Consider the following 23,023-nt stretch of genomic DNA (forward strand, 5'->3'; position numbering starts at 1 on the left):
AAATGCCCCCACCTTGAACAAGTTATCTCATGATTCCTCTCACTTTCTAAAAATCAAAGGTGTCACCATGGACACTCATATTAACCCTAGGTAGGGTGTCTTTTTATTGTCTATTTAAAGCAGTCTTTGTTCCAAACATACTGGGCAATCTCTCCCCAACTCTTTCTCAAATACACTGATGACTGCATTGGGGCTGCCTCTACTATATGTGAAACTCATCAATTTTATCAACTTTGCTATTAACTTCAACCCCATCCTCAGATTCAGTTTATTTATGACATATCACTCACCTTTCTGGATCTTCCTGTCTTCATCTTTGGAGACAAACTACCCACTGATTCGCATAACTACTTCGAGACAAACACCCCCACCCTTTTTCTTTTGAGAATGCCATCCCTTTTCAGGAAAGATGGCTTCTCCCCCACTGAGGTTGATGGAGCCCTCGCCGACATCTTCATTTCTTGCACCTGCTCTCACCCCAGCTCCCCCTGATAGAACAAAGGTAGAGTTCCTTTCGACTTTACCTTGCTCCCTACTAGCCCCTGTGTCCAGTGCAAAATTCTTCATCATTTATGCCATCTATGATGTGACCCCAGCACCAGCAATGTTTTCCCTCCTCAAATATATCTGCTCCCTGCAGGGGCCACTCTAGGACTCACTGATTTATCCAATCTTTTCTATCCCTAGGCACTTTTCCCTGCAACTGTAGGAAGTGAAACAACTGTCCCTATACTTTATCCCTTACCACCATACAGGTATCTAAACAATACTTCAAGGGGAAGCAGAAATTCACATGCACCTCTGCTAACCTTGCCTCTTGCATTTGGTGCTCTCCATGTGGCCTTCTCTATGCTGGTGAGATCAAGTACAGTCTGGGCAATTGCTTTGTTCTCTTTTTGTCCTCCACTCTGTTTGGAGTGGCCATCCTGAGGTCTTAGTTGCAATCCTTTACAATTTCCCTCCTCATTCCCAAATCAACCTGTGTGCCCTCAGTTCTCTGCACTGTCAGTGTGAGGCTAGATGCAAACTAGAGGAAGAACCCCTCATTTCAACATGTATAAACAAGCTGGATGAACTCAGCAGTTCCTCCGCAACTTCCGCCACCTTCAACAGGACCCCACAACTAAGCACATCTTTCCCTCTCTACCCCATTCTGCTTTCCGCAGGGATCATTCCCTCCGCAAATGCTGGTCCACACGTCCCTCCCCACAGATCTCCCACCTGGTACTTATCCCTGCAAGCGTAAGTGCTACTCCTGTCCCTACACCTCCTCTCTTAACACCATTCAGTGCCCCCAAACAGTCCTTTCAGGTGAGGCAACACTTCACTTGTGAGTCTGTTGTATCCGATGCTCCCAGTGCGGCCTCCTCTACATTGGTGAGACCCTTCGCAGATTGGGGGACCATTTCGTTGAGCACCTCCGCTCTGCCTGCCACAACAGACAGGATCTCCCGGTTGCCACCACTTCAACTCTGCTTCACATTCCCATTCGGATATGTCCATACATGGCCTCCTCTACTGCCATGATGAGGCCAAACTCAGGTTGGAGGAGCAACACCTCATATACCGTCTGGGTAGTCTCCAGCCCCTTGGTATGATCATCGAATTCTCCAACTTCCAGTAATTCCCTCCCTCTCCCTTCCCCCATCCCACTTTCATTCTGTCTCCTCTTCTAGCTGCCTGTCACCTCTCTCATGATTCTGCCTTCTTCTACTACCCATAGTTCTTTCCCCTTACATTCCTTCTTCACCTCTTCTGCCTATCCCATCCCTGCTTCCCCTCCCCCACCCATTGATCTTTCCTCTGACTGGTTTTTCACCCTCCCCCCACCTTCTTTATGGGGCCCCTGCCCCCTCCTTTTTCAGTCCTGACGAAGGGTCTCAGCCCGAAATGTTGACTGCTCATTTCAACAGATGCTGCCCGACCTTCTGAGTTCATCCAGCTTGTTTGTACGTGTTGATTTGACCACAGCGTCTGCAGTGTACTTTGTGAGCACCTCATTTCACTTCGGTAGTCAACTTGGGTACACAACTTCAGGTAACTTGCACTCTGTTCCTTTCTCTCTCCTCCTGATCTCATACCACCTCCCACCTGCCCACCCTCCCCAGGGTTTCACAGTTGCTTTTCCCTTCTGCACCTGATCTTGCAACCATCCACATATTCTATCCATTTTGTCTCCTTTCCCCTTCCCTCTCCTTTGGCTTGAAACCTTCTTGTATCTGGTTTCACTGTCTACCTCCCTTTCTTATCAGATTCTTTAATCTGCAGCTTTTGTCTCAACTATCACCTCTCATCCTCTGACATTCTCAACCCCTCCCTGCACCACCAGACTCCATCTGCCCACTCACCCTTCCTCACCTCAATCCGCCTATTGCTCACTGGTTCCTGCCTAGATAGTCCTCTGTGTGTTAATTGTTACTCCATTGAATGGTATTGTTCTTCCATTAGGTCTACCATCTGATCATTGACAGGTACCTTCTTACTGAATGAATACTTGAGATTACTAGATGACACTTTAAGGCTTAAGTACCTATAATTCCTGTGTGTGGTAATTTGCCTGTTGACATAAGGACCTTTTATTTTATGCAGTAATCAAAGCTATGCTTTCAGCCATCTGAATTGCAGTTACAGTGGTGGGTGCTCATGCTATAATGGAGTTTGCAGAACTACACAACACTCAGTACATCCTGGCTGGTTTGCATATGTGTTAACTGGTTTGGCCACTGCTTCCATGAATGCGCTCCATGTTCTGCACAATCCTGTGCTAATTTGGTACTGGACTCCTTCATGCTTGAACTCCTTAATGTTTCTTTGTAGGAATTTTGGCAAGGTCCACATTCTTGCTTTATTTAAAGACTTACTTGACTGACACCTTTGCCCTTCATTGTCCATTTTTCAAATGTCAATCTAAATTTGTGATTTCTCTTCATCTTCAGTATATTTTAGTATAAGTTGTTATTGTACCCTCCAAAGATTTTTAATTAGATTCTGATGCAATTATGTGATTGAAAGTTGTGTGCATTTCTGAGTAAATGCTAATTGTTAAAAATTTGCACACTTTATTTAGGTATCGATGGTTGGATATGGCTTCTATAATTCTGAAAGTTTCAGATGGAAATCAGAACGTTGTTCTCAATACTAAAACTGCAAAAGAATCGGGTGCTATTAATTTATCTCAGAATAATACTTTGGATGATGCAGGGGATCTTCCAATACCTTCTAATGGGAATGACAAGGCTTGTAACAAGAAACCAGAATGCTATTTGAATCAGAGGATGACACATACAAGAAAAGTCAAGCTGAAGAGGAAGAGTACATTGGACAGTTTAGGGATCAAAAGAAAAGTGGAAAATGAGGAAAAATGCATCAACAAAAAAGAACCAAAAATTGTTGAACATCAGAATCCACCAGCCACGCACTCACTTAGTCGTGTACCCTTAAAAAGTGTAATGGATGTTGAAATGAAATTGGTTTATGTTGATGAACAACAAATAATGTATGAATTTATAGAATCCCTAGAATGCAGAAGTGCTCAGTCGGCATGTGAAGTCACCAAATCAGGAGAATCTGTAAATTCCTGTGCTTTAAATTTGGCACCTCAGATGGATAAATGGCTTGCCAAAGCTTTAAAGGATGCAAGCTTTTACTACCACCAGAAAAAGTATTCAGTAGCAGCAGGACGATTCAAAACAGCATTAGAGGTATTTGTTACTATTTATTTAATATTAATATTTCATTATTTTTTATCATTTATTTTCAGTGCTTGTGGCAGCTGGAAAATAATGTCCCACTGTAGGATGAAAATGCCAGTATTTCCTAGCTTTACAATTGACATTACCCTGTCTTTTACACAACAGCTCCAGGATTTTAGTTCATGTTATATAAATATGTACTTCTCAAACTGCATTGCCATTTTTTCATAGGGTGTACTCTGACACTGGTGTTAAGCATGAAAGCACAAAGTTCTCAAAATGGGAATCCACTGATCCAACTGCACTTGCGAGATTTTTCCCATAGATTCCAATAGAACGTAATGCTTCTGAAGGAACACACACAAAATACTGGAGGAACTCAGCAGGCCAGGCAGCATCTGTGGAAAAGAGTACAGTTGAAGATTTGGGCTGAAACCTTCAGCAGGGCTAGAGGAAAAAAGATGAGGAGTAGAGTTAAAAGATGGGGGGGGGGGGGGGGAAGGAAGAAACACAAAGTGATAGGTGAAACCGGGAGGGGGAGAAGTGAAGTAAAGAGCTAGGAGGTTGATTGGTAGAAGAGATACTGGGCTGGAAAAGAGAGAATCTAATAGGAGGGGTCAGAAGGCTAAGGAAGAAAGAAAATGGGGGAGGAGCACCAGAGGGAGGTGATGAGCAGGCAAGGAGGTAAGGTGAGAGAGTGATAAGGGAATGGGGAATAATAAAGGAGAAGGGGTGGGGGGTCATTACTGGAAGTTCGAGAAATCAATGTTCATGCCATCAGGATGAAGGCTACCCAGAAGGATCATAAGGTGTTGTTCCTCCAACCTGAGTGTGGCCTCATTACGACAGTAGAGGTCGGCCATGGATTCACATTTTGGAATGGGAATGGGAATAAAAAATGGAATTAAAATGGGTGGCTATTGGCAGATCCTGCTTCTGCTGGCGGATAGGGCATAGGTACTTGGCAAAGCGGTCTCCCAATCTACTTTGAATCTCATCAGTATACAGGAGACCACACCCGGAGCACTGGACACAGTATATGACCCCAACAGATTTACATGAGAAGTATCCCCTCACCTGGAAGGACACTGAATGGTAGTGAGGGAAGAGGTGTATGGACAGGTGTAGTACTTGTTGCACTTTCAAGAATAAATGCCAGGAAAGAGATCAGTGGGGAGGAACAAATGGACAAGGGAATTGTGTAGGGAGTGATTCCTGCAGAAAGTGGGAGGAGGAGGGAAAGATATGCTTGTTTGGGAACTTTTTGGAGATGGAAGAAGTTAAGGAGGAGTAGTGCAACCAGTTTCTGCGAGGCCTTTCAGCCCGGATGCAAGAGGTCATGTACATAGTCAAACACAGTCCATCTTCAGTTTGCGGGCATGATGGGGTGAGGGTGACCAGTTGAGACATCACACAGGAGAGAAATCCCAGCTTCCCCAAACTTAATGTCAGGCAACTGCTGGTCCGTGACTGCTGCTTGATAAGTCTGGACCTCTGTGTCTGTAACTTGGTCGGCTGCCATGCCAGCATAGTCACCCTCTGTGTACGGCTTCAGCAGCTGACCATGAGAGACAATCAACCACAGCATTATTTTTCCCCTTGGTATGTTGTATATCAATTGTGAACTGGAATATGTCAGCCAGTTGGTGTTGCTGCCGAGCAGACCAAGGGTCTGATATTTTGTCCATCATGTGCATGAACAGTTTGTTGTAAACAAATGCTGTGAAATGGTGACCCTCTTGAAAAAAATGAAAATGACAGACAGCCAGATAGAGGCCGTGAAGCTCATGCTCAAATGTGCTATACTTCTTTTCAGGGGATGGAGCTGCTGGCTGAAGAGGCGAAACAGCCGGCACACACCTCCGACCAACTGTTTGTGCACAGCTGGTAGTCCCTAATTGGATTGACATTGGAAAAAAATTAACTTTCCGACTAAATGTCCTGAAAAGTCTTGAATGTGTGGGACCAGGTAATGAGCAGAGGTGATGGCTTCATTAAAGCGTCGGTAATCACCACTTTGGCAGTGACCACCATCAGATTTAGGGACTATATGAGGGGTGAAGCCCAGGGGCTATTCAACTGGTGTACAATTCTTAGTCTTGCTATGTTGGCAAACCCAGCCTTCGCTGCTGCCAACTTTCCTGGGTCCTGTGGAAATGTGGTGCTCGACCCCATGTTTTACAGCTGTAGTGGAGAATGTGGGCTTGGTGAGGTTTTGGAAATTATCCAGCAGTCAAGTAAACTCACATGTGGTGGTACATGCACTTGACAGAGTCATTGTGGAGAACCTACTGGGGGAGCAGGGTAACAACACAAGGTCCTTGACATCAACAAGCTAGCAGTTCTTAAGATCAGCTAACACTCCTTGGGCACACAGGAAATCTGCATGGAGCAGAGGTCTAGCCACTTTAGCCAGGACAAAGTCCATTGTGTAACATCACACACTGAAATAGAGTGTCACACATTGTGTCCCGTAAGTGTGGATCCTGCTGCCATTAGCAGCCTCCAGTGAGGTTTTGTTGTTCTCCACCTTCTGATCGATAGGCGATGCTGGCTGTACACTCACTTGAACACCTGTGTCACACAGGAAATGTCACCTTGAAAGGGTGTCCATAATGAACAATAGACGACTCTGGCAGCTGGAACTCATGGTGTTCACAGATCTGTGATGTCCCGATGCGCTGGCACTTTCGAAACGGCAACACAGTTGGCACTTCCTAGTGTTCCTACCAAAGTGAGCATGGTAAAAGCACAGGCCCAACGTTGTTTGTTTCACAGCCACGAGCGTGTGTGTGTTGGAGGCCTTGCTGACCAGGCTTATTGAGATAGAGAAAGGAAGAGGAATGCCTAGCTGAGTGTAGACTATCAGCCATTTTAAGCAAGCTCCCTATGGTCCATCACAATGCATTAGCGAGGGCTGTGCAAACTTGATCAGGAATTTGCTGCATAAAGAGTTCTTTAAAAATAAAACAAGGTTGGTGATTTCGCAGGAGAGACAGCTTCCATTAGCTCCAAAGGCTTAGCATTGCCGAGGCCAGGTAAGGAGAGCAACTGAGACTCCAATAGTCCAAAAGTCTGTAAAAGGTGAGTTTTCAGCAATCAGTATTTATGATGTTCAGATGGGTGTTCAAGCAGACTCACCACTCTCACCACTGTAGAATTGCTAGGCAACTGTACCACATAGAAGAATTTGGTGTCAGTTGCGGAGATTTCTCACAGAGCGAACTGAGCCTCAGCTCGTACAAACCTAGCTTCAGCACTTTGATCCCAAAACTCTGACAGTTTCAAAGCTACTGTGTTGGCTAACATATTCTATAACTCTGGAATCATCCTATCATGTTGGGGTCACCAATGTAGGTTTTCGCAAATAAAACAAAGTGAGGTTTTTTATGTTTAATGAAACCCGTAACATTTTTATTAAACTCCAGAACCTTAACACAAAAGTTGCTAAAAATCTTTGCATAACCATGTCATCATGTCAGACCAGCCTCTTAAGTGAAACCTCAAAACAATGTTGGTGAATTATGTACATTTCTCCCAATTACATTACCCTACGATAGCACCCAGAGGTAAATCATTATAGGGAAAATATGCAAACTCCATCCAAGGTTAGGATTACACCCAGATCTCTGAAACTGTGAGGCAACAACGCCTACAACTGTTCTGCCTCCTCAACAAAGTTTCCTGCTTTCTTGTTTCATGTTAGATGGGATTTCTGTCAAATTTTGGTGAATCGGGAGGTATATATATATTTGAAAGTGGTGCCTTTTATCTTTCAACATCAGTATGAATGACTGCTGAATGACTGGAGTGACAATTCTGCCTCTAGATGGCATGATTAATATGTCTCATGGTTTGCAAGCATGTGTATCCAGCAGTTTCCTGTTTTAAATTTCATTCAGAATATCTTAAAGTAGTGAGGATTTTTTCCCCTCATACTTCAAAGACTTTCACTGGCATAATTGGTGGCTGTTCCCCTGTAAGAATGCATGGCTCTATAAACTTGGTGCTATGGCCTATTATTTTATCAGCTTGTTAGGGTTTTCTTAATATCAATCAAGAAAGGTTTAGTTGAAATTCATCAGAGCTAGCATCGTTATCTGTGAAATAAGTGAATAAGTCACGTACTTGGTGCATGTTGGTAGATTGGCTAAAGTTATCTTTTCTTCAAAACTTGCATTGCAGTTTCTATGCACTTCTGTTAATTAAATCCTTTGAAAAGAAGTGTCTGCTTGTAATTATTTAGATCAATATTTAAGTAAGCTCATCCGGGAATGTGCAAGTAGTTTACTGGTACGAATTGTCATCAGGTCCGTTTAAATTTTATTTCAAGTATGTAAAATGAACACTGCTAAGAAACTAACAACATGTGTAGGAGCGGAAAATGCAAGAATACACAGGTCAGGCAATGTTTATGGAGAAAGTAACAAAGTTAACATTTTGGATGAATGACCTTTCAGAACTGGAGTAGTAGAAATAAAATGAATATTGAGAAAGCGGGTATATAATTAACGGGAAGTCTGTGGTGTGATGGGGAATTTGAATTTTGCAAGTTGCAATAGTGGCTGCTGAAAGCAGATGAGCATTAAAGGCCATGTTTAGAGTGGCACAAAAAGCACAAGACGAACTAAATCTAAAACAGCAAAAAAGGAGAGGGGGAGAACAAATGAACACAAGATTATATGAAATTGTCAAATTCAGTGATAAATTTATATCCAGTTGTAAAATGAGCTGCTGTACCTCAAGATAACATTGGCCTTTTACACTGTTCCAATGAAGTTGAAAGGCGAATATGGGGTGGGAGTAGTGGGATGGAGAGTTAAAGTAATCAGCAACTGGATGTTCATTAAAAATGATCAAAAGTTCCAATTTCATTTAAACCAAAAAATAAATATTTTTAGGACATTGCTACTTATTAGTATAGACTTGTAGGTTTAAGTTTTCATATGTAAATGTGCCTTCAAACAACAAGTTCATCCTTCAAGTGAAAAATGTTATTTCCCACTCACTTTATATCCTTCCACCAATTGCTTTAAATTTTTATCCCTCGTCAACCTCTCTGCTGAATGAAGTAGTTCCAGTTTGCCAGACTATCCAGTTTTCTAAATTTTCACCTTCGTTAGTTCTCTACTCAGCCTCTAATATTCCAGATAAACTAGTGTCAGCCCGACCAATCTCTTCTCAAAAATATCAGTCTGTCTTACATTTTTGTTAATCTCTTTGGAACCCTTAAAAACTCTCTGAGAGAAGAAATTCTTTCTTCCCTCATTCTTAAGTTAATCCTTCTCAACTGCTTGCAAATTTTTATTATGATTAATTCACTTGAGAACTTTAAGTTAAAGAGATGACCAATTCCACTTATATTTTAAGTGCTTCATTACGTGAATGGATATCCTGAACTAATACTTGCTTCAATGGTTACTTCTGATTGCTAACATAAAACAAGTGTTTGGATACAAATACTAATTTCTACATCAAAAGTTGTTTTTTGTGTTGTATTCTGGGTGTCTGTAACATTGTCCAAAATATAACTTAAATGAGTTATAAATAAATGAAATAGACAAATTGTTTTCTTTGTACGGATATTTAAGAGAGTTATATATTTCAAAAGTTTGATCATTCTGTAATATGCTTTTCAAACTTGGCAAAGGATAACATGTTGTTCACTCCATATGGATTTAGTGTAACAAGGCTCAATCACATTCAATCAACTATGTTTGACATCAATGGATATTGAATACTTTATGTAACATATATTCTCATTTTGGCATGAATTCCACATGATGTATATCTCAATGCATGTCAAAGATAGGCAAAATATCTTCTGTTAATCAAGAATATCAGCTTGTGTGGATGTCCACAAGTTAAAATCCTAAATTGGTGCAAGGCCAATTTGGATGGCATTATAGTCAGCAACTTCCAAAAGTTGATCCAGGAAGTTGTTTGCAGGTAAAGGGACACCTTGCAAGTGGGATACTTTTAAAGAGTAAGGCAGCAAGAGCAGGGAATGATCCCTTGAGGAATGTAGGGGAGTAAAATTAAGTGACAAAGAGGGTATATGAGGTAGCCTTGGCAGAAAAGATAAAGGAAAATGCAAAGAGATTCTACTAGTATACTAAAAGGAAAATGTTTAACTAGGAAGAGAAACATGCCCCTTAAAAATCAACAAGGTTATCCAGGTGTGAAGCTTCAAAAGATGGGCAAGGGCCTTAATATCTACAGTATATTTACCCTGGAGAAAGACTTGGATGCTGTGGTACTCAGAGAAGTTAATAGTGATGTCTTGAAGAGAGTTCATATTACAGAAGAGTTGGTGCTGGAAACCTTAAAACACATAATAGTCATTAAATCAAGTGTGTCCCTCGGACGTTGTGTGATATCAGGGAAGAGAATGTGCAGCTTTTGCAAAGATATTTGTATCATTGACAACCATAGGTGAGGTGCTGGAAGACTGGAAGAGCTAATGTTATGCCTTTAAAGGAACAAGGAAAGTCATGAGAACAATACACAGGTGGATCTAATATCAGTGGTGGGTATGTTATAGGTTGGGGATTCTGAGCAGTAGGATTTAATTTCATTTGGAAAGACATAGATCGATTACAGACATTCAATGTGGTTTTCTTTGTGGAAAATTGTGTCACAAATTTGGGTGAGATTTTGAAGATGTAATCAGGAATATAAAAGAGGAAAGTAAGGTAGACATTGTCCACATATATTTTAGCATGGCCTCTGACGTAATATGGCATAGTAGGCTAGTCCAGGAAGTTAGATCATGTGGGATCCAGGGCAAGCTGGATCACTTGGATACAAAACTGACTTGATAGTAAGAGACAAATGATTGCAGTGGATGGTTGTTTCTCAGAGCAAAGGCCTGTTCCCAGCAGCAAGTCTCACGGATTGGTGCTAGTGCCACTTTTGCTTGTCTTTTATATTAATGACATGGATGAAAATCTAGGTGGCCAGCTTATTAAGTTTGCAAATAACTCTAAAAATTGTTGATATAGTGCACAGTTAATAATGTTACTTGAGATTACAACAGATTCTTGATCAATTGGGCTGAGTTGGTGGTCTGAGGAATGACAAACGGAGTTTAATTCGAATAGTATGATGTGTTGCATTTGGTAAGATAAACCAGGGGAGGAATTGCACAGTAAGTGGTACAGCACTGGGGAGTATTACAGGACTCTTACACCTAAAGATGCAGGTATAAAGTTCCTTGAAAGAGGTGACACAGGTAAATAGGCTAGTGAAGAAGGCACTTGGAACATCATGTTACAGCAGTAAATGAGGCTATATTTGAGGTATTGTATACAGTTCTGGTCTCATCTCTATAGGAAGGATGTCATTAAACAGTAGGGGGCAAAAAAGATTAACAAGGATGTTACTGGAATGGGAGGGCTCTCTTTAAAATGAGATGCTGAATAGGCTAGTATATTTATTCCCCTGGAGTATAGGTGGCTGAGGGTGACCTAGGAGGTTTATAAGATCATGAAGGGTATAGATAAACTGAATAGAATATCTTTTTCCCCAAGGAAGAGCAGTCTAAAAGTGGAGGACATAGGCTTAACGTGAGGGAAAGGTTGTTAAAATGGATGACATCTTTTTCACACAGAGGATATGGTATGTGCTATCAGAAAAGTGGTAATAGTGGCACTATTACATTTTACTTATCATTTAAGAGGATTTTGGACATTTTCTTAGATAGGAAACGTAGAAGAATAAGGGTCAATGGCAGGCAAATGGGACTGCCTAAGTTAGGCTACCCTGTTGTCATGAATATTGGGATGAAAGACATTTTTCCATAATCCTGAGATGCCTGATTCTTAGAAGCAAAACTTTTTTGCAGAACTACAAATGATCATATTGGTTGTCTTCAAAATTCAAATCCAAAAACATAGCTATAAGTATCATTTATATGTTATGTATGCAAGAAATGTAGACACGGTGCAAAGAACTGAGCACTGAGTTTGTAAAATGAGATTGCATATAGAACATTGAACATTACAGCACAGTACAAACCCTTCAGCTCATGTTATTGTGCTAACCTTTTAACCTATTCTAAAAGCAATCTAATCCTGCCTCCCATATAACCCTTAATGTCTTTTATCCAGCTGCCTATCTAAGAGTCTCTTAAATATCCCTAATTTCCTTCCACCTTCATCCCCAGCAGTGTGTTCTAACATAAGAGAACGTTAATTCCATTTTCGTCATCATGCACTGTTACAAGTATATTTTGGGCTCTTTCCAGGAAAGGGGTTGATGATGAGTTGGGTGCCAGGATTGAGAAGCAATGCTGATGAATCAGGATCGGTATTTTCAGTTGCAATACTCAACAGGTCAGGCAGCATCTATGGAAGGAAATTGACAATCCACATTTCGGGTCATGGCCGTTCAACTGAATTGAAACACAAAGGGGAGATAGCCAGTATAAAGAGGTGGAGGGACATATTGGAGAAAGAGCTATCGCTCAAGAGCATTTGCAGTTGATAGCACTATTGCCTTTGAATCAGAAAGTTGCAGATTCAAATTATACTCTGTGGCTTTGAACTCAAAAATTGAAATTTACAGATGATTTTAATATCAAGTGAGTGTAATGATGTCATGGATGTCTGAACGTAGATTGAAATATTGAACCTGAAAACCATCCCAAGTGGATACAAGAAATCCCATCTTATAATTTTGAAATGATGCAATGAGTTAGCTCACAAACAAGAGAAAATCTGCAGATGCTGGAAATCCAAGCAACACACACAAAATGCTGAAGGAACTCAGCAGGCCAGGCAGCATCTATGGAAAAGAGCTAATGTTTTTGGACGAGACCGTTCAGGAGGATTGGAGAAAAAAGATGAGGAGTTCTCCCCTGTTCTCCCCTCCCCCACCCTCTAATTCTGACTCCAGCATTTTGGATGAGTTAGCTACTGTGATCTCCCCATTATTTTCCTCTCATTCTTTCCAAGATCTTCATTGTTAATTGAAAATGATATCTTCAGCTGCTCAGATCTAAGCTTTCAGAATGTACTTTGGCAAAGGGACTGATCATCTGCTCTAATCTAGTGTTATGCAATATTTTGGTAAATGTTCATTCTTGTGAAGAATCTTGGGTTTAAGTACAGTAAAGGTGCTAAGTAAAAGATTATTGATGTTGCAGATTTTATCTTTTGGAACAGGATACTTAAGGAATGTCTTGTCTAAGCACTGTATAGTCTGCATCACTTCATAATTTTCCTTGATGATAATCTGCAGGCTATGATGCTCGATGGAAAACAAATTAAATGGTTTTGAGTATATTCTGGTTTAGAATAATTACTATTTTCCTGTTGTTATTAGCATAATATCTAAATATTATTTTGCTTTATTTAGCTTTGTAGCAAAGGTGCTGTTCTGGGAAACCTGTTTTATGCATCTTATGAAAAGATTTCGAGCATTGCCAGTTTCATCGAAACCAAACTTGTAACTTGTTATCTGCGTATGAGGAGACCAGACCTAGCTCTGAATCATGCTCACAGGTAATCATTATCAATTGATATAATTATTGCCATCCTGTTTAATGCTGAAGAGCTATGCTGTTTGACTAATAATATATTTGTCAAATTTCAAGCACTTTCCAAAATTTCCAAATATATGAAAGAATACTCAATGTAATTGTACCCAACGAGTCAACCTTGAGCACAATTCCAAGCAATCTTATCTAAAACCAGAAAATGCTTGAATGTTCTGTAACACGGGGTTATTTAATCCACAGGATTCTTCATGAATCTAGAGATGCTGCCTAATATGCTAATATTCTGATATTTGCTGGAATCCTACATCTGCAGTTATTTTGTTTTTCTTCCCATATCCACTGCTAATTATCCTGCACATGGATCACATCAGAATTATACAGTATTTCAAATGTGGCATTGCAACTCCTGCGCACTGAGAGTATAATTCAGCCTTTCGGCTGCATAACTCACATTTTTAACCATCAAATAGATGGTTGTATTTTGCTGGAGATATGCCATTCAAATAACTGATTTAATAGCTAACAGAGAGGTAGATTTCATATTTTCTGTTTGATTTTTATCAGACGTAATAAAATAATGCTTTTGTCTTTTTAAAAAGCTGTTTCTCTGATATTCAAATAGCATTTGTGATTTTATTTATGTTTATATTTAAACTATAAGATGATTGTAGTTGAGAAGTGGAATGATAAAATTTTAAGTCAATTGAGAAGTGCTTTTATAGATTTAAAAGTAAAGTATTTGAATTTGTCTCCACTTGAATCATAACTATGTTTGTCCAATGAGAGCTTTTCTCGGTGTAAAGAATGTTTGATGCCATGGTAGGACAGGATTTAAGTTACTATCACATGGATTTAAAGTTCAAAGTAAAATTTATTATCACAGTTCTTACATGTCACCACATACAACCCAGAGATTCTTTTTCCAGGGGCATACTTAGCAATTTAAAGCATCATTCTGTGTAAACCACACTTAAAAAAAAGTTTTTAAAAAGCTAGAATCATGATTTTCAGTCTATTTAAATTATGAATGAAAAAATAAAACTCTTGTGAGTCTTTGTTCTCTCTATCTTTTCATTAAAATGCTATAGCCAGATAACCTGCTCTTCTGTATACTCTGTGTAAAATGGTTAGCTGTGGAAATTGCAGATGCTGGAAATTTGAAATGTAAAAAAAAAGAAATCCTCAATGAGTCAGGCAGCTTCTATGGGGAATCAAGTTTTTTCCTGATTTCAACAAATTCTCTAGTATTAATCAAATTTAGTTCAGGATTGTGATATTCTGGCTAATACTCCTTATATCACCATTTTTGAGAAAAGAATTGCCCATTAAAGTGGGAAAGGGCTGTCAAAAGCAATCTAAAGTGCTTAGCCATCTGACACTCTGTGGCTAATTCTACATAACTACCAATGTTCAACAGTAATGGTATGTTACATACACTCAGTGGCCACTTTATTAGGTACCTCTTGTACCTAATAAAGTAGCCACTGAGTTTATATTTGTAGCTTTATGCTGCTCCAGGCCATCTATTTCAAGGTTTGACATTTTGTGCATTCAGAGATGCTCTTTTGCACACCACTGTTGTAACTCATGGTTATATGAATTACTGTCACCTTCCTGTCAGCATGAATCGCTCTGGCTATTCTCCCCTGACCTCTCTCATTAACAAGGCAATTTCAACCACAGAACTGCAATTCACTGGACTTTTCATTATTTCTTGCACCATTCCTTCTTAACTCTGGAGACCGTTGTGCATGAAAACCCCGGAGATCAGCAAGAGTCTGTGAAACTCACAGGAACAATCCATAGTCAAAATCACTTTAGGTCCTGTGTCTTGCCAATTATGACATTTGGTCTAAACAACAATTGAACCTCTTGACTTTGCATACTTTTATGCATTGAGTTGCTGTCACATCATTGGCTAATGAGAAATTTGCATTAACTGCAGGTGTACAGGTAACCTAATAAAGTAGTCACTGAGTTTATAAATATAACACTCCATTGTAGTGAACAGTGTTTGATGTTTCCTCTAAATTTACTATTAGTCAATAAAACTAATAGCGATTGTAAGCAAAACTAAAATGGAAACAATCCAGATAGATTGCTTTTAGTACTATAATGTTGAAAATCTTTGACAAGACAGACAATTACATCATGCTCTTTAAACATATCATAACTAACCTTAAACATAATTTTTTGGGAAAGTAATGATGTTCAAATCAATATTAATATTCTATTTCAACAAAGAAGAGGGATAATATTACAATTGTCTCAATCAACTGTATGAACCTACCTTGAGCATGTGAACATTAAGACGTATTCGTATATAGAGGCTTTGGGCACATTGATATTTAAATATTTCACTTTTGTAATAAAATTGACTGACTTAATAAAATTTATAAATAGTTTATTGGTCAAGCTAATTTACAGTGTTCTGACATTTCTAAGGAGCATTTTACTGAATCCAATTAACTTCCGTAATCACCTTCGTCAAGCTACAGTCTTCCGTTGTTTGGAACGATATACTGAAGCTGCAAGGTCAGTGAAATTCTGCAAATGTAATATAGAGATCAGTTTTGAAAGTTAACATTTCAAAAAGGTTCTTAATTATAAGCATTTATTTTAATGCTAGTTGGAAACAACACTAATAAAGTTTAACTTGTCAGTGTAGCTTTTAGTAATGGATTCTTTTAAGAGTATAACAGTTTTTAACTGGCTTACATCTAAAGTGAATGTAAGTTTAACATGCAAAACATTAATAGGGTAGTACCTAAGAATTTAAGGGCTCATCTGTTTGGGTTTTTTAATGAACCATGCTAACAATCAAATTTTAATTGTACTGTATTTGAGTGTGTTAAAATATTACCAATCACGCACATTCTTTTCATTTTGAGCTAGTTTGATCATTGCAACCCTTAACATAACTTGCACATATTTACTATGGTAAATTCAAATGCAGGGATTTGACTGCAGAAATACACCTCTGTAGTAAATCCAGTGTATTGACCTGTGCATTTGCAATGCTGTGAATTATAGTCAGACAGTACTACCACATTATTCATCAATCTCATAGCTCTTTTGGACTCCTATCTGTCTGAATTTTGTTAGCCTTTCACTGTGATTCCACTTTTCTTTTTGCTCCAATCAGACTCATACCAAGTTGTTGAACTATTTAATAATGGTATTTATTCCTGTTCCAATAAAGGTTCTCAAATAAATGCCATTCATTACCAGTGTAAAATATGCAGTCTTTTACTTTGCCTCCCTTACTGCTAGAGTAAATTTCCACTAACTAAAACAGATATTTTATCATTGTTAATGGAAGTTAAAAAGAACTGGAACATCTGGGTATGGACATTTTGATTCAGTTGTGATTTCTGAGGCTATTTTCTTGTCTGAAGTTTTCTGGGTTGATGTGGGAGTGTGATGGGAGGGGTAGAAATAAGGCATCTGTTAGAATCAATCACTTATTGAACTACTTCCTTTTCCTGTACTGCTACATGCCTCCTTCTATATTTCTATTATAAGGAGAGAAAAGGGTACAGTATCATGGATAGGTTTACCACCATCCACCATCTGCAGATACTCGCTACCTCAGACCTACTGATACTTCTAACTCATCTGAATTGTCATGATTGTATTTCTCATTAAAAAGTTGTAAACCGTAAGACAATTGGTAGCAGTTTGCTTGTGTCAGATGAGTGTGTGTTTAAGGCATATGCTAAAGGCTTGACCACAAAAATCTAAATTGATCAAGAGCACACTGTGCTGTGATCCCACCTTTGGATCAAGATCCATATTCAACCTGTCATCTGTCACTTTGGATTGTTGTAAAGGTCCATTTCCACTATTTCAAGTGAAAAGCATGGGTATTTTTCAAATGCCTTAGTTAATATTTATATCTCAATCAAGTCATAATGAAAATTATATCTTATAGCATGGGATTTTACTGTGTGAAATGTGGTTGATATACTGTATGTTCCATATTGCAACAGTGATAACACTTTAAAAGTACTTTGTTGGCTATAAAGTGTTTAGGGGTGATTCAAGTCTTCGAAAGCTGGGCTCCAAAACTGCAGCCGCAGCTACATCTTAAAGGAAAGGCATGCATTTATAAAACACCTTCAATATTAACTAGGGCAGGGGTCAGCAACCTTTACCACTGAAAGAGCCACTTGGACCCGTTTCCCACAGAAAAGAAAACACTGGGAGCCGCAAAACCCGTTTGACATTTAAAATGAAATAACACTGCATACAACGTTTTTTTTGCCTTTATGCTATGTATAAACAAACTATAATGTGTTGCATTTATGAAATTGATGAACTCCTGCAGAGAAAACGAAATTACATTTCTGCATGCAACAAAAACATTTTGAACTCCGAAAAAAAGACGTTGGGTTGAAAGTTACTTTAAAGTAAAATACTCAATGTCTATTTGAGTCCTTCTTGTATTTATGAAAAACGCCGAACTTAAATTTTCCGCCAGCAGCAAACCAAAAATAACATCAGCCAGCTGTCAGCCTGAAAAATAAAAGGACTATTTCACTGAACAATGAAAAAATATGAATACACATAAAATAATAGGCAATTAAAATATTTATCATACTTGGTTAATGGGATTTCTGCTCCTGGACCTCAGCACACAGCGTCTGCACATCAGGGCTGTATGACGTCACCTTCATCTTTACACAGGATCGCAAGCTGTCATCTGTGAGGCATGCGCGATGTTTGTTTTTAATAAAGTTCATGTTGGAGAACACCTGCTCACTTACATATGTGGATCCAAAGATCGACAGGACTCAAAGCGCATACTTTTTAATGTTTACATAAATGTCGGGCATAGCATTCCATGTTTCGAACACAAGTTTGTCCGGTTTTGGAAGGTTTTCAATATCACTCCATTTGTGTTTCTGAGCAAGAACGGGCAACATCTTCAAGGTCTGCTGTCAAGCGTCTAAACTTGGACACCCATATGTCTTTGTCGGCTATGTCGGCCAGTTCCATCTCAAGATCAGGTTGACTCACACCTGCCAATGCAGTCGTATTCAGTAGGGAAGGATCGATGCTTAAGGGAGTGACCGGGAAGGATAATGTGTTTTTTTCCTCTCTGAACTCACAGAAGCGTTTCCCAAACGATGTTTGCATTGCGATGATTGCAGAATGTAAATACTCCGAAATTATCATGTCGTGACCTTGTTTGAACTCTCTCAAATTGGGGAAGTGAGACGAAGTGCCTTTCTGTAAATCTCTGGCAAGCACTGTCAACTTGCGCTCGAATGCCAAAACATCCTCCAACATGTGCAGGGCTGTACGTCCTTACCCCTGAAGAGCTGTGTTCAGCGTGTTCAGGTGCGCTGTCATGTCTACCATGAAGTGTAGCTTTTCCAGCCACTCTGGCTGTTCCAGCTCAGGAAAGGTGAGCCCTTTGCTGCCCAGGAAAGTTTTCACTTCTTCCAGACACGCGACAAAGCGTTTCAGCACCTTCCGTCTGGACAGCCAGCGATAAAAACACGTTGTAGCGGTGTCAGTAAACTGCAGTCAAAGATAGCTTTATTCGAACTAAACAGCCTTGCTTTTAAGCCTCTCTCAACCCAGCCCCCATGGACGCAGATGCTGCAAAAGACGCGTACTCACAAACCCCCGTAGGCTATCTCCCTTAGCCGGAATGCTGGCTAATTGTGAGCCGTTTCGGATGTCGCCACACTTAGATTGTACAAGATCACCATAATCTTCAAATTTAGAATTACATTTCAAAAGCTAACAAACTAACATAAAATACATTTTAATTAAATACTGACCAATTATTTCCCAAAGCCACAGGGAGCCGCAGCACAGAGGTGAAAGAGCCACAAATGGCTCGGGAGCCGCAGGTTGCCGACCCCCGAACTAGGGCATTTGAAAAATACCCATACTTTTCACTTGAAATAGTGGAAATGGTCCTTTACAGCAATCCAATGCCTTTCCTTTAAGATGTGGCTGCTGCTGCCATTCTGGAGCGCACAATCTGAGTCAGCAAAAATAAAATTCATCAGGCTCCAATATTTTATTTGGATTTATTGATGTTATATCACTTTAGCCAAATGATTGCACATTGTCAAGAAGTCAGTTATACAGAATATTTACCAGTCTGTTTAAAAATCACAAGAGATTATGCAAGTGCTGGAAATCTAGAGCAATACACTCAAAAATACAGAACAAAATCAGAGGTACTCGAAAAGAAAAGACAAAACGTTAGAAGTACTCCACAAGTCTGGCAGTATCAGTGGTGAGAAAGAATTTACATTCCAGATCTTAAGTCTTAAGTTAATTTTTCAGATTGCAATAAAGGGGGGGGGGGGAATGGAGAGAACAATATTCACAGTTGGACTACAATCAGGAGAAATATGAGGTTGCATTGCATGTCACAATGACATTTTTAATCACACATGGGCTGTCTGTGGTGAGTGAAAACAAAATGAAAACAAACTTTGCTGGGGCTGTAAATTGCAAAATATAACTAAGCAGATTCCAGAATCCTGAAATAAAAACATAGGTTGCTGGAAATACTCACTTGTATTACAATGGGCATTTTAATGGATATATCTAGCCTTTATTGCCCATCACAACAGTATGGCATGTTAAGCCATTTAAGAGTCAATTATACTGAATTCAGTTTATAGGCCAGATTGCATAATGATGGTTTCTTTTCTCCTTGGAAAGATAAATGGGTTTTTAAAATAATAAGGTAGTGTTATAATTGTTGTTACCACTGATTGGTTTATATCAAACTAAAGCTTTACAACTGAATTCAAACTCCACTGCTACTAGAGTAGAGTCTAAACTCGGGATTTTTAGCCTCTAGATTACTAATATGTTAATTTGAAAGCTGTGCCATGCCATTCTCATCCTGTGGGCATTGGCCTGAAATTTACCTCTTCTTAAATCCACAGATGCTGCCTGCTATGCTAATATTCTGGTGTGTGCTGGAATCCTGCATCAGCAGTTATTTTGTTTTTCATTCCATATTCACTGCTAATTATGCTGCAGATAGATTACATCAGAATGAAAATTCATTAAGTAACAGCAAAACCTTGTTAATCTGTGGGCTTAAGATTTTACCTGGGCTTTGTTGGAATAGCATAGAGGAATAAAGAGGTCAGATTGAGAGTGAGATGAAGATTTAAAGCAACAAGCAATGGAAGAAGAATCACTTTTGCAGACTGAATTGAAGTATTTTGCAACTAGTTATACAATCTATCACTGGTTTCTTCAGGTATGGAGGAGATCATGTTATGAATACACAGTGCATAGGAACATAAACTGAAGCAGAATTAGGCCATTTGCTCCATAATTCAAGGAAGTTATGATGCATCTTTTACCTCAGATCCCCAAACCTGCACTAATGCCATGTCTTTTGTTTCCCCATTATATGCAAAACCCTGTTGATTTCTGCCATGAATATACTCAGTGACTGATTGATCTTAACAAAAAAATTAAATGCTTTTCAGAGACTGCGGTGGGCTCTAACCTGGGGAAATTTCAGTTCTCCAGCTGCCTCACCAAGTACCATAAAGAATATTGTATGCTACAATTCTAAACTTGAGAACAGATGCCTAGTCTGCCTGATTTATTCTCATATAATAATTTTGCCATCTCAAAATCAGTCTAGTGAACCTTCCTTTATGACAAATGCAATATACCCTCTTTAATTTTCTTACTTTTCTATAGCTTTTACAATCTGTGCATGATACTACAATTGTGGAGTCATTATGGTTTCATGGATTGGAACAAGGTGTCTCTACTTTTGTAGTCAAACATTTTAATGGTCAAAAGGAAACATGGTCTTTGCCTTCCTACATACAACTTTGCTGTATGTAGAATTTAACTTCCAATGATGTGTATACAAGGCCACCCAAGTCCTTCTGAATGCCAATACCTTCAAATAGTGAAAGATTGAAAAAAGGTTATGCCAGCTTCCTATGTATACTACCAAAAGTTCAAAGTAAAATTTATTATCAGAGTATGCACAAGGCAATCTCAGAGTATGAGATTCTTTTTCTGTGGGCATACTTAGCAAATCTATAGAACAGTAACTGAAAACAGGATCTGTAAACATCAGGAACTGTAAACTGCAAACAAAATGTGCAAGTGCAGATAATAAATAAACAGCAATAAATAATGAGCATGAAATAACAAGATAAAGGAGTCCTTAAGTGAATGTAGTTACCCCTTTTGTTCAAGAGCATGATGGTTGAGGGGTAGAAATTGTTCCCGAATCTGGTGGTGAGAGTCCTGAGGCATCTATACCTTCTACCTGATGGCAGCAGCAAGAAAAGAGCATGGCCTGGGTGGTGTGGATTTTTGATTATGGATGCTGCTTTTCTACAACAGCATTTCATGGGTGGGAGGGTTTTTACCCACAATGGACTGGGCCAAATCCACTATCTTTTATAGGGTTTTCCACTCAAAGGCATTAGTGTTCCCATACCAGGCTGTAATGCAGCCAGTCAGCACACTTCCACCACACATCTATAGAAGTTTGCCAAGGTTTTTGATGACATGCCAAATCTCCGCAGACTCCTGAGGAAGCAGAGGCATTGTTGTGCTTCTTCCACAATTACGTTTATATGATGGGTCCAGGACAGGTCCTCTGAGATAGTAACAATCAAGAATTTAAAGTTACTGATCCTTCGATGATTGTTGGCTCGTGGAACTCTGGTTTCCCTCTCCTGAAGTCTACGATCAGTTCCTCAGTCTTATTGACCAAAGTGGATGACCTCACATTATTATTTGCATTTTCTTCCATCTGCTGTGCCTTAACATTCATCTCACCTGTCTGTATAGCCCAGAAGTCTCTCTGCATCTTCTCTCAGTTCAGATTACCACCTAGCTTTATATTATAAGAAGATTTGGAAATATTACACTTGAACCATTCATTAAAATTATTGATATAGATTGTGAAGCAACTTGGAGCTCAGGAACAATCACTATAGCACCCCACTTGTCACTGTTAATCAACACCAGTAATAATGCTTTTTCTCCTTGTCTATTCTCATTTTGTTATCTAATTTGTAATCAATAACAATATATTACCCCTTAACGATCTTTACAACCATAGTTATTCTGTTGGCTAGGACAGTGTTCTGGGTCCAATTCAAATGAACTTTATCCCAATAGGACAATTCCTTTTATCTCCAGTCCTGGTGCCAGTGGTCAATACATTGAAACCCATTTCTTAAAACCATTCTTTGAATCATGTTCCTGCTGTCTTTCTCATCCTCTGCCAACTGGTATGAAGATCACAATGAAATCCAGTGGTTATTGCCTTTGGAGTTCTGTTTTTTTTTAAATTGAGCCCTAGTGCTAATACGCTTTCTGAAGAATCTTCTTTGCCCTTCATATGTCATTGCATTCCAAGTGGAATACAGGTGAATCTTTCACACCACATTTCAACTTCCTCTCCACCCTGAAGATATGCCCTTAACTCTGACAAACAAGACATGGAACACAATCATAAGAGCTCAAACATATGACTACAGAAAACAAGATTTGCTCCATTTACCCTTTTCCCTTTTACTACTACATTCCATTCTACTAGTCCCAACTTCAATGGTCCCTGCATCACAGTACTGTGGTCAATTGGCTGATCCTCACTGAAATCTCTACTTTCATTGCCAAAAATTGGGTACCAATTGGATGTTTCTTCAAGCCTTTCTAGATTCCTATGCTTGCTTCACTCTGCCATCCTTGACTATCAGTTTTGCAATAGCTGATTTAAGGGATGTGACAATTTCTAACAAGCAAGTGTCTTTCATCTTCCCTGATGCATCAGAGTCTAAAATTCTGATCTGAA

At 39.3% G+C, this 23,023-nt stretch overlaps 1 protein-coding gene across 1 annotated transcript in view; it reads left to right on the forward strand.

Moving 5' to 3' along the window:
* Positions 1 to 23,023, forward strand: part of LOC132404738 (spermatogenesis-associated protein 16-like) — a 115,182-nt gene that overhangs the window by 20,774 nt on the left and 71,385 nt on the right. The window contains exons 2-4 of the mRNA XM_059989164.1: positions 3,068 to 3,701; positions 13,053 to 13,198; positions 15,640 to 15,729. Of these exons, the coding sequence (XP_059845147.1) occupies positions 3,084 to 3,701; positions 13,053 to 13,198; positions 15,640 to 15,729 (854 nt within the window). The 5' untranslated portion in view covers positions 3,068 to 3,083. The remainder of the gene's footprint in view (positions 1 to 3,067; positions 3,702 to 13,052; positions 13,199 to 15,639; positions 15,730 to 23,023) is intronic.

The sequence above is a fragment of the Hypanus sabinus genome, chromosome 2 (genome assembly GCF_030144855.1).
Source record: "Hypanus sabinus isolate sHypSab1 chromosome 2, sHypSab1.hap1, whole genome shotgun sequence".
NCBI lineage: Eukaryota > Metazoa > Chordata > Chondrichthyes > Myliobatiformes > Dasyatidae > Hypanus > Hypanus sabinus.